General features: G+C 41.4%; 1 protein-coding gene and 4 non-coding genes across 6 annotated transcripts in view; 4 read left to right on the top strand and 1 right to left on the bottom strand.

Annotated features, from left to right (window-relative positions):
- The first annotated feature begins 5 nt into the window (after positions 1–5).
- Positions 6–78, top strand: trnav-aac (transfer RNA valine (anticodon AAC)). Its single transcript has one exon. It is a non-coding gene; the product is annotated as a tRNA-Val (tRNA).
- A 366-nt stretch (positions 79–444) lies between these two features.
- Positions 445–517, top strand: trnav-aac (transfer RNA valine (anticodon AAC)). Its single transcript has one exon. It is a non-coding gene; the product is annotated as a tRNA-Val (tRNA).
- Positions 518–1,076: 559 nt separating this feature from the next.
- trnav-aac (transfer RNA valine (anticodon AAC)) lies at positions 1,077–1,149 on the top strand. Its single transcript has one exon. It is a non-coding gene; the product is annotated as a tRNA-Val (tRNA).
- A 535-nt stretch (positions 1,150–1,684) lies between these two features.
- trnav-cac (transfer RNA valine (anticodon CAC)) lies at positions 1,685–1,757 on the top strand. Its single transcript has one exon. It is a non-coding gene; the product is annotated as a tRNA-Val (tRNA).
- Positions 1,758–8,540: 6,783 nt separating this feature from the next.
- Positions 8,541–12,317, bottom strand: part of sntg2 (syntrophin, gamma 2) — a 72,318-nt gene continuing 68,541 nt past the window's right edge. Inside the window, exons 13-14 of one of the 2 annotated variants that reach the window (XM_019888572.1) lie at positions 10,028–10,099; positions 8,541–8,892 (exon numbers count right to left, since the gene is read on the bottom strand). In XM_019888572.1, coding sequence (XP_019744131.1) covers positions 8,629–8,892; positions 10,028–10,099 — 336 coding nt within the window. In that variant the 3' untranslated portion in view covers positions 8,541–8,628. The remainder of the gene's footprint in view (positions 8,893–10,027; positions 10,100–12,317) is intronic. The other variant, XM_019888574.1, reaches the window with a different exon arrangement.

Below are 12,317 nucleotides of genomic sequence, written 5' to 3'. Positions count from 1 at the left end.
CATCTGTTTCCATAGTGTAGTGGTTATCACGTTTGTTTAACACACGAAAGGTCCCCAGTTCGAAACTGGGTGGAAACAATCCCGACTCCTTTTTTAGTTGCTGTGAAAAACTGCATCACCAAAATGATGAAAATTACAACAACTCCCTGTCTGGGAATCGAACCCTAGACTTCCACGTGACAGGTGGAGATACTGTCCACTATACTAACAAGGAATCCAGGTTTAGAAGGAGCTGTGCCCACCAAAACACCATCATCACCAAAATGATGAAAATTACAACAACTCCCCGACTGGAACGCGAGTCTTCCACGTGAAGGATGGAGATACTGTCCACTATACTAACAAGGAATACAGGCTTAAAAGGAGCTGTGCCCACCAAAACACCACCGATGCCATCAATGAGCTGGGTTGCCATCCCTCATATGAAAAACTGTGTTGTCATCTGTTTCCATAGTGTAGTGGTTATCACGTTCGTCTAACACACGAAAGGTTCCCAGTTCGAAACTGTGTGGAAACAATCACGACTCCTTTTTGATTTGTTGTGAAAAACTGCGATACTAAAATAATTAAAAACACAACTCCTCGCCAGGGAATCGAACCCCGGTTTTCCGCGTGACAGGCGGAAATACCGCCCACTATGCTAACGAGGAACACAGGCTTAGCAGGAGCTCTTCCCGCCAAAACAGTCCCTGCTATTAGTTAGCTCGGTTGACAACCATGATGAGAAAAACCCTGCGGACATCTGTTTCCATAGTGTAGTGGTTATCACGTCCATCTCACACACAAAAGGTCCCCAGTTCAAAACTGGGTGGAAGCACTCCTGACTCCTTTTTTATTTGCTGTGAAAAACTGCATCACCAAAGTATTTAAAATCACATCATCTCCTCACTCATAAAAGTCACAACAACTAACCGTCAGGGAATCGATCCCCGGTCTTCTTCGTCACAGGCGGAAGTATTGTCCACGATACTCACGAGTAACACAGCCTTTCAAGTAACTCTATCCGCCAAAAGACTGGGTCATGCTAGCAGTTAACTGGGTTGACAGCCCTTATAGGAAAGAAGGTGTTGTCACCTGTTTCCATAGTGTAGTGGTTATCACGTTCGTCTAACACACGAAAGGTCCCCTGTTCGAAACTGGGTGGAAACAATCCCGACTCCTTTTTTATTTGCTGTAAAAAACTGCATCACCAAAGTAATTCAAATCACATCTCCTTGTCAGGGAATTGAACCACGGTCTTACGCGTGACAGGTGGATATACTGTCCACTATACTAACGAGGAATACAGGCTTGAAAGGAGCTCTACCTGCCAAAACACCGGCCATGCTATCAGTGAGCTGAATTGACAGCCTTGATATGAAAGACCGGGCTGTCACCTGTTTCCATAGTGTAGTGGTTCTCATGTTCGTCTAACACATGAAAGGTCCTCAGTTCGAAACTGGGTGGAAACAATCTCAACCCCTTTTTGATTTGCTGTGGAAAAACTGCATCACCAAAATAATTAAAAACACAACAACTCCCCATCAGGGAATGGAACCCCAGTCTTCCGCCAGACAGGCGGAGATACTGCCCACTATACTAACAAGGACCACCGGCTTAAAAAGAGCTCTTCCCGCCAAAACACCGTCCCTGCTATCAGTTACCTGTGTTGACAGCCCAGATATGAAAGGCTCATTTGTCATCTGTTTCCATATTGTAATGGTTATCACATTCGTCTCACATATGAAAGGTCCCCAGTTCGAAACTGGGTGGAAACAATCCCTGCACCTTTTTAATTTGTCCTGAAAAACTCGATCATCACACTGATAAAAGTCACAACAACTAACCGACAGGGAATCGATCCCCAGTCTGCCACGTGACAGGCAGAAGTACTGACCATGATACTAACGAGCAACACAGCCTTTCAAGAAACTCTATCCGCCAAAAGACTGGTCATGCTATCAGTTAGCTGGGTTGAAAGCCCTGATATGAAGGACTAATTTTTCATCCGTTTCCATTTTGTAATGGTTATCACATTCGTCTAACACACGAAAGGTCACCAGTTCAAAACTGGGTGGAAACAATCCCAACTCCTTTTTTAGTTGCTGTGAAAAACTGCATCACCAACATAATTAAAAACACATCTCCTCGTCAGGGAATTGAACTGCGGTCGTCCGCGTGACAGGCAGAGATACTTTCCACTACACTAACGAGGAACAGAGGCTTAAAATGAGCTCTACCTGCCAAAACACCGGCCATGCTATCAGTTAGCTGAGTTGAGATCCCTGATATGAAAGACCATGTTGTCACCTTTTTCCATATTGTAGTGGTTATCACGCTCGTCTAACACGTGAAAGATCCCCAGTTTGTAACTGGGTGGAAAAAAACCATGACTCCTTTTTTATTTGCTGTGTTTAGTCCTTGTTTTTGTTGAGACTGTGAAAACCATTCATAAAGTCTGCGTTAAAAAAATAATAAAACCACAGCTCTTTTCAACAAATGCAGGTGAGTCTTTGTCCGCCTCCGTGCCTTCTTCCGTTCAACTCGAGAGGAGTTCATGACCGCCTCCGAAAAACGCATGGGCATTTCCTTGATCATAGCTCCATCAGAACGATCAGATATGTCAGTACAGTAAATATTCCCATCCCCGGAATTCTATGAAAAGGAATATCCTTCACCCGGAACAAAAGCCTGTGCATTAACATTTTGACTACGATATTACATGTTACCGGAACTTACGTAAGCGGAAATTCCACTACCCGTAACCCGGATGGAGACGTCATGCCGCGGGAGCTGAAATAAACGCAACGCCCATCCGATGCTACGGAACGACGACACCGAGACACATTTTCACTTCGCGTTTTTCGATCATCAGATTCGAAACGACGACGTGTTAGTCAGTTTTTATTGGCGTGCGTTTTACTGTAATTGTGAATGATTTTAACTTTATTCACTTAACGTCCTGTAGAACGCGGCACTAGCTTAAAAGCAGCACCCACTCGATAGGATCGAAGAAACGTGTTCGCTTCGCCGTTTACATTCATCAGATTCGATCGATTCAAATCCTGATGACAAGCCACCATCCAGCGAGGAAGCAATGCAACAAATCCATCAGTATGCACAAGAATTACCAGACATCGGTGATCAACGGGACAGTTACTTGCAACTCGCAAGAAAACTGTATGACACGCAGGCAAACATTGTCATAAACCAAAGAATGCATCCAACCAAACAATCCAAAATAGACACACTTTTTTCCCCAAGACAGAAAAAAAATAAACATTAAAATACTGTACATATTTTACTGTCATTTTTTTGGATACACCAGTATTGCAGTTTTTGTTATATAATGTTTTTGGACAGTATATTTTTGTATTTTATTGATTGTGTTGTTACATGTGCATTTTTGTCAACATACTTGCAGGTTCATAAAGGACATGTACCATGCTCATTTCCCAAATGAGGAATTTCTGTTATCAGGACAAATTGGACAGCGCAAACACGAGTCCGCACTAGAGAATATTTACTGTCGTAGTCATTTATTCCCTTTTTGTGTATTCACAAATGATGAAATCACAATATAAATTATGTAGGGGGGCTATCGAATTTCTTTTGTGATATCCTCGCTTGCTTTTCAGTTTTGATGTATTATTTTCAATTTTCGTAGTTTCATTGAAGTAATCGGTAGTTTACGTTTTTCGGAGGCGGTCTTGAACACCTCCCGAGTTGAACTGAAGAACAGAAGGCACGGAGATGGACAAAGACATACCTGCATTTGTTGAGACTGTTTTAAAAAAACAACACCACAGCTCTCCTTTTTTCGGAGCCGCAACAAAAACGTATTTAATAAAGCAGCGACACAGTTCCCTAAACCAATGGCAAGTTATAACATTGTAACCATGTCTCCAGCAAGGAGCCATTTTCGGAGTTGACATATTACCGTAATGACCTTAAACAAGGCGCACCGTATTTTCAGGTGCTCGGTGAGCTTTTAAGAAAATGGAAGACTTTTTGATGCGCCCTATAGTGCGGAAAATACGGTACTGCTTCAAACAACAAAGTGAATGGAGGAAAAGTGGTTAAGATACTCCGACTGTCTGTTTTATGTGTTGTGTTTTATTATTTTGTCATTTTATGTTAAGTGTTCTTTTGATGGTGGTGGGGGCAGCCGCAGCGGCTCCTCTTGTTGTCTGTTGTCTATTTAAGAGGGAATAAAATTTCATCTGTGCTGTATGCATACAGCACATTTGAATATAAAGTTGTACTTCATATTTGATACTTGAAAGGGTCCTGGTTCAAAACTGGGTGGAAACAATCCCTACTCCTTTTTAATTTGCTCTGAAAAAGTGCATCACCAAATAATTAAAATCACAACATTTCCCCGTCAGGGAATTGAACCCCAGTCTTATGCATGACAGGCAGAGATAATGTCCACTACACTAACAACGAACACAGACCTGAAAGGAGCTCTACTGGCCAAGACACCGGCCATGCTATCAGTTAGCTGGGTTGATAGCCCTGATATGAATCACACTTGTGTGGTCTGTTTCCATAGTGTCGTGGTTTTCACGTTCGTCTCACACACAGTAGGTCCCCAGTTTGAAAATGGGGGGAAACAATCACTGCTCCTTTTTGATTTGCTGTGAAAAACAGCATTCCCAAAATGATGAAAAGCACAACTCCCCATCAGGGAATCGAGATACTGTCCACTATACTAACAAGGAACACAGGCTGTGAAAAACTGGATCACCAAAATGAAAAATCTTGTAGGACCAGGATTTCTTTTTTTTTTTTTTTTTTTTTCCTTTGCTTTGATGGGGGGATGTTTACCATTTTTTCTTACCATCTTTAGATGCCCATGTCCCCTCTGTGGATGATTGCTTCATTCTTTGGTTTTCATCCACCTGTCCACTATACTAACAAGGAACACAGGCTGTGAAAAACTGGATCACCAAAATGAAAAATCTTGTAGGACCAGGATTTCTTTTTTTTTTTTTTTTTTTTTTGCCTTGGCTTTGATGTGGTGATGTTGACCATTTTATCTTACCATCTTTAGATGCCCATGTCCCCTCTGTGGATGATTGCTACATTCTTTGGTTTTCATCCACTGGAGAGACAGCAGCAGACTTGTCCTCTGAATCTTCCTCATCATTGGAATGCTGACAATCTGGATTATCAATAACATTGTCCTCGGTCTCTGAAAGATCCTCTGTCTCTGAAATCTCTTCCTCTTCATCACTATCCCAGTTTAACTGCATCCTCATCGTTTTTTACCCTCTTTAGTCCAGTTCCTCTTTCAAAAGTGGTTTTTGCCTGGTGTTTTGTAAAGAACTGCTCCAAGGACGATTGCTTTTGTCGGCTTTTAACAATCCTTCGAAAATGTCCGAGGCAAACATCAGCATAGTGAGTGATCGGCCGACTGGTGAGCACTTTTTCTGGGTGATTTACATTTACGTAAAACTATCGGAACGCCTCATGGCCCAAGGGGCAAATGACGAGGATGCTGCTATCAACACACAAATGGTAGAGGTCCCTCTTAGCCAATGGGATGCCAGGATGATGCTCCGTGACAGCCAATGGCAGAGCAGCCCTACAGTTAAGTCTCAAATCTCAGAACATAATATCACTGAGGCATGCAGTCAGCTTGTTTATTTAGTAGACAATGACAGTCAACAATAATAATAACAAATAAAGGAATGTCATTTCCGTGCCTGTGCTGAAACTTGCTTTAATCATTTAAATTATAATAGACATATTTTTTCAAACTTTGAAGTGGTCATGCCTCACAGAAATTATTGTGATATTTTCGGAGGTTCAACTTAATTGTTGTCAGAATCGTCTTCAGCTGACCAAAGGGGGATAGTGGGAAACCGGAACAAACCTTGAGAAACATGCGGAGGTCCATCGATGTCTGAGCCAAAATTCAAACCCAGAATCAGACGGCTGTAAGCCAACGTCAAAATGCTGCTGTAAACAATGATTCGGCAGAATATGCGCCTGTGGGCAAATTTTTCAAGAGCAGATTATTGGATGTGAACTTTCTTGTTTGTTTCTTCATTTTTAGAATAATCCTAAACACTTTCTTTTTCTATTTTCTAGGGCTGTCACAAATTAATGTTTTGGGGATTGATTATCTTAATAATAAATGTCTGGCAGGGATACGGTACACACAACTTGATCTCTGCTTTGCCAAGAAGACGTGCTATGGAGCAAGCTATGCTAAGTTAACTTCGCTCGAGAAACTTGAAATGGCACGAGACAAGTTCAACCGTGCACAAAGATTTAATGAAAGATCATGACTTGCTCACCATAAATTAGAAATCGCACAATCTGAGACGAGGTTTTAGCCTGGATTGCATTCCCTAAATAAGTAAAAAAAGACAAAACATCGTACTTTTCACCGATCATGGTGCTACAACTGCGGTTAGGCCAGCCTCCGCTCGCAACATTGAAGTCAAGCCAAATGCCACAGCAATTGTTCATGCTCTGCATTACGGTAATTTGTTATTGATGAGCGGCATTGGCCACTTTCAAAATGAAAGCTACCCAACAAATGCATGCACATCAGTGGTTTGAATTTAAAATATTGTTATGAAATATTTTTAGTTGGGACTCAGTGACATCCCATACAATAACAGATATAGCTGTTGCTTAACATGATCAACGGATGATTTAAGGACTTTCAAGCCAACAATTGGCTGTCATATAATTCGTCTTGTTTAAGCCTTTGTTCCCAGATGTTCCCACATTTTGTTCCGTTTTTCTCTTTCCTTGTTTTTTTATGCCTTGTTTCATGTAAATAGTAGTTTTTGGTTAGTAAAGTTATTCACGCTTTTTATCATACGTGTTTTGGTCCTCGTGTCCTTTTTAGACAAGCTGTTTCTGTTTGTATTTTCCTTGGCTTTTGCAAGTTCTTCTCGTTTTATCCTGGTTTGTCAACCAGCGTGATTACCTGTACGAATCCGCCTGAGTTGCACCACCCTAACTCTGAGATTCTGTTTGTTTTAGAAGTGGATGCTTCGGATTTAGTAGTGGGGGTTATGTTGTCCCAGTACTCCAGAGACTTCACCCCTGGGCCTCCTTCTCTTGTCGACTCATTCAGGCTGAGAACAACTACGACGTTGGGAACGGAGAGTTACTTGCAATAGTTCTCGCATTACAGGAATGGAGTAATTGGATCGAAGGCACATAGGAACCTTTCACAGTGTACATTGATCATAAGAACATAGCATACATTTGCTCTGCGAAGAGACTTAACCTGATACAATTCTACGTTAACTTACCGCAAAGGTTCCAAGAATACCAAACCCAACGCCTTATCTCGAATTTACGACCCTAATGAGAAGGCCGATCTGGACAACTTCCTGCGAGACCACAAAGAAATGCTGCCGACTTTTGATCGGCCGTACGAATAGCCTGAAAAATGTGCATTTTTAAAATAGCCATTCTAGCCTTGTACAACAAGAGGATATTCTGAATGAGAAAACATTAGTCCGCAACCCTTGGGCCGGTACCGATCCGTGGGTCATTTGGTACCGGGATGCACAGAAAGCATAAATAACTTACATTACTTCCATTTTATTCATTTGAAATCTGAAAGATGTTTTATTTTGAAAAATTACCGGATTCTCTGTTTCATCCGTCAGTATGTCACTCTTGACGCAGGTCAAGGCGCGCTTCTCGATCACGTGATTGGTTACCGCTAAAATGAAACCGAGGAGTGAGCAAAATGAGTAAAAAACAAACATCTCTGAAAAGTGTCTTTGGGAGGGGAAAAGGCCCAGCCAGGAGACAGAAGAAGAGGCTACGACTTTCAAGAAAAAGAATGCTCCATTTAAAAGACAGTATCAGGAGTCCTACTTGAAATATGAATTTATCTCAACGGGAGATTTCTACGCACCAAGCCCACACTGCATAATATGCAGCGATGGCGAGTCGTATTTGTCATGCACATTGTATTTGTGGTGTATCTTATTTTGAAGGCACGTTTAAATGTTACCATATCCACCAGAGCGTGTTGCGGCCAGATTGGACATTCCTCATGTCATGATTCGTGTTTATGGTGATGTTTAGAAAATACCACAGTTTTCATGCAGGTCATATCATATTATTTTGCTGTATTTATCCAGCCTTAAAGGCCGGTCCCTGAAAATATTATCTGACATTCAACCGGCCCGTGGGGCAAAAAAGGTTGGGGATCGCTGAGATAAAAGCCATCTGATTTTCCTCTGCCACTAGAGGGGGTCTGTGATTGTATATGTTATGAGTTATTTGTGTTCACATGTGTTTGAACGTGTACTAACGCTAACCCAAGTAACTGAAAGACTCATGCCGCCCCTTCCTGCCCTCACAATTCCATACTAGGTGCTGCTGTAGCACAAACACGAGATTAGGAATTGTAGTGGAACAGAATGGCTACTTGTGAATGTTTTCATGCTCTTAAGATGAAATAAATAAATAAATAGGCCAAAAGTAGGCTAGACAGATTTCTGAGAGGGCTATAGCACCCCTTAGCCCCGGTGTAGCACTGGGCATGTTTAAAAAATAAGTCCTTGAATTATTCTGCTCCAACATCATTATATCAGAGGCATAAAAACACATCAACAATACTGTTGTCTATCGTGATAGTTATTGAGAAAATATATCATCCTAAAAAAATGAGTAAAAGCGCCCTGGATTGACAGAATTCAATAAAATACTTACTCGTACCCGCTGCACTTCCATGAAGACAGCTCTTTGGAAGGACTTCTCCCAGACAGCCAGGTCAGAGGCCAGCTCTGCTCTGAAGGTGTGGCTCTGCCCATGGCCGATGAGAATGCTGAAGCACAGAGACTCATTGTCCTGCTGCTCAAGTGAATGCTCAAGACCCAAGTAGAGTCTTGCCTGAAGCCAGCAGTCCTCTGTCATCCACAGCTGGAAAGACAAACATCAAACTTTTGGCCGGGTGTATTATTTGAACCACTGCTCAGAACACAATGGAAGCTCATAAATTGAACAGTATGCTGGTTGACCATCATTTTTCTTTTAGAAAACTAGGTCATCTAAAGTCAGAAATCTAGACCACCAACAGCCAGTGTGTACTGCATTGCAAGAGAACTTAGTTCAGTGATCATCTAAAACACGGGTGTCAAACTCAAGGCCTGGGGGCCAGATCCGGCCCACCACATCATTTTATGTGGCCCGCAAAAGCAAATCAAACATGTCAACTTCTATGATGATTGCTAAAATCTGTACTAAGATTTCAACTTCTCATATGGAATAAATCAGCGAGATATTGTATGCATTTTTTTGTTACCAAACCCCTTATTACACAACTTCAGTGGTTCTTAACCTGGGTTCGATCGAAACTTTGGGGTTTGGTGAATCAGTCTCAGGGGTTCGACAGAGCCTCTGCCATAGAGGATAAAACAAACCCGACTCAACGTGTCGATTAGTTATAACACGCCCGCTCAACTATCACTGGCTGGTTGATTTTGTGCACAATTAAAAAACGTATACTTTATATTTACACTAATTCAGTTTACTTTTTTTCAGATTTTAATAAATTAGTTTAAGGGTTCAGTGAATGTGCACATGAACTGGTTGGGTTTGGTACCTCCAACAAGGTTAAGAACCACTGAACTAATTTAACAATCGTTCAATTAACCATTGTTCGAGACTTCTTTATATGTTTTCACAGTCATAACGGCCCTCCAAGGGAAATGGTCACTACGTTGTGGCCTGTGAGTTTGACACCCCTGATCTAAAAGATTAATTCCACAGGTTTGTTTTTCATTTCTTTGGTTTTATGGTGTCTTTTTATCCCCCCCCTCCCCCATCCCAATTGTTTTGAAGAAATTGAGACAAAATGGAATGTAGCTGTATGTTGAAAAATAAAATTCCTTTGTTCTAAAGGTATTGTAGAATTTTTTTTTGTCATAATAGTATTGTAAGTCTGGAGAATTAAAACACCTCTGCCCCCTTCAAAAAACAAAAAAAAAAACATGGGCAATCAAGATAATTTCGTTAAATGCCCCGACCAAATTTTCATCAAAAACACCTGGCATACCTTGTGAACCTTGAAAAGCACCTCATAGAGGTTATATGTTGTTTCTGCTTGACCCCATTCAACAGCGCTGGACTGAGAAAAAAAAAAATACGACTGCGTGAGAAGATAAGAACACATGAACAGAAGTGTTTTTAGCAAGTTCTATTTTGTAAATAAAGTCATGAATATCAATTACAGTTAAATAGGTAAATACTAATATAGGCTTTGATTTGTATGGGTAGACATTATTTATGGTAAATCAGAGATGAAAGTGGACTTTTCTGAAAATTCCGGAAAAAAAATATATATATATATATATCACACACACACACACGCACGCACGCACGCACGCACGCACGCACGCACGCACACACGCCGCACGCACACGCACTTGGCCGATCACGCATGAATTAGTTTACACAAAACGCTATTCAAATACTCGACATTCAATGATTAATCTTCCTTTTGTGCGCACACACGTGTACCCTTTGTGGCTTCCGTTCGGGCCAAAATTTCGAAATCTCCAAGATATGGCGAGGCCATGAGAATGGGAGGTATTACTGTTGTGGCGACGCCACTCAAGCTAAGCGAGCCTCAGCAGTAGATAGTCCGCTGCTCTCTGATGTGCGTGCTTCAGCGCGAACATGTACGCAAGCGCGTCTTTTGATTTCAACCAATCAGCGTCGACGCAAATGACGTCACACACAACAACAGCTAAGCTAAGTTAGCCGAGACGACACTCGAAGTCGGACGGACACGATTTTCTGCCAATCTGTGTTTTCCCTTTTTGGCCAAATATATATTTTACGACAACTGTCTTGTTGACGGCGTCTTTTATTCGTTCCACTGGGGTTTAGCAGGTGTGTTTATAAAGAGACGAAAATTGTTTGGGGACTATCCCCCACGTTCTAGTTGAGATGGTATAACCCAAGAGGCAAAATGACGCTTGCTACTGTTGTTGCGAGTTGCCATTTGTTCTACTAAACCATTAGTCAAACGCCATCATGTCTTCTGTCGTTATTACACAAACAAAAATCTCTTTACTGTTACTAGTGTTAGTGCCTCAATATGGCTACGCTCGTGAAAGCAATACAACGAACTCAAACGCGTCTTCGTTCAATGTTGTCAACTAATATCCGGATTAATTTTATGCAAATTTTCCTCAATTCTCCGGAGAAATTTTCATAAAAAATTGAAAAACCCGGAATTCCGGGAAAATTCGGAGGACTTCCATCTCTGGTAAATAGCCCTTGTACGTGTATGCAAGTACACATACAAAAAAAAACAAAAAAACAAAAAAAAACAGTATGAAAGAAGACAAAATTATCTATCAACTATTACTTTTTTTAACTTGAAAGTGACTAATCACATTAAAATAAAATAATAATCCAAACCTTTTCAACTTGAAATTAATTTTTAACTATCCAGTGACCTGGTCGTGACTTAACCCTCGCAGTGAAAAAGAAGGTCATCCGCTTTCAAGCCAAGCTCTTTCGAATACACCGATATACTTAATAATGCTCATGATTTTATTTAACCTTTGCACATGGGTAAATGTTTCTTGTAACGGAAATTTAAATGTTTCTGGCAGGCCATTAATACTGAAGAGGGCAAGAGATTTCATAAGATAAGATAAGATATCCTTTATTTGTCCCACACTGGGGAAATTTACAGCCTTCAGCAGCAAGATTGTGGGTAGAAAGAAGAGAAAAGAAAACACAGTTCAAATAAGTGCAATATAAATAAAAATATGGATAAGGTCAATAAGTTCAATTAAGTGCAATATAAATACAATAGTCACAGTACTATTCACATTCACATTTGTTGTCATATCATTTAAATAATTTTATGATTTATTTATTTATTCATTTTTTATTCAGCAGCCTGACAGCAGTTGGTAGGAACGAGCGGCGGTATCTCTCCGTCTTGCAACGCGGGTGTAACAGTCTCTGACTGAAGGAGCTACCGAGTGCTGTCAGGGTGGGCTGGAGGGGGTGGGAGGGACTGTCCAACATAGCTTTTAGCTTAGCTAGCATCCTGCTGTTGCCCACCTCCTCCAGAGTGTCGAGGGAGCAGCCCAGGACAGAACCAGCCTTCCTGACTAGTCGCTCTAATCTCTTCCTATCCCGGGCCGAGATGCTGCCTGACCAGCAGACAATGCCATAATGGATGGCCGAGGCCACCACCGAGTTATAGAAAGTCTTAAGGAGTGACCCCTGAACCCCAAAAGACCTCAGTTTCCTGAGTAGGAAAAGTCTGCTCTGACCTTTCCTAATTAGGGTGTCCGTGTTAGTCGACCAGTCCAGTTTGT

Source organism: Hippocampus comes, unplaced genomic scaffold (assembly GCF_001891065.2).
Source record: "Hippocampus comes isolate QL1 unplaced genomic scaffold, H_comes_QL1_v1.1 scaffold405, whole genome shotgun sequence".
Classification (NCBI taxonomy): domain Eukaryota; kingdom Metazoa; phylum Chordata; class Actinopteri; order Syngnathiformes; family Syngnathidae; genus Hippocampus; species Hippocampus comes.
The sequence above is the reverse complement of the archived record's forward strand: the minus strand, read 5'-3'. Positions and strand labels throughout refer to the sequence as shown.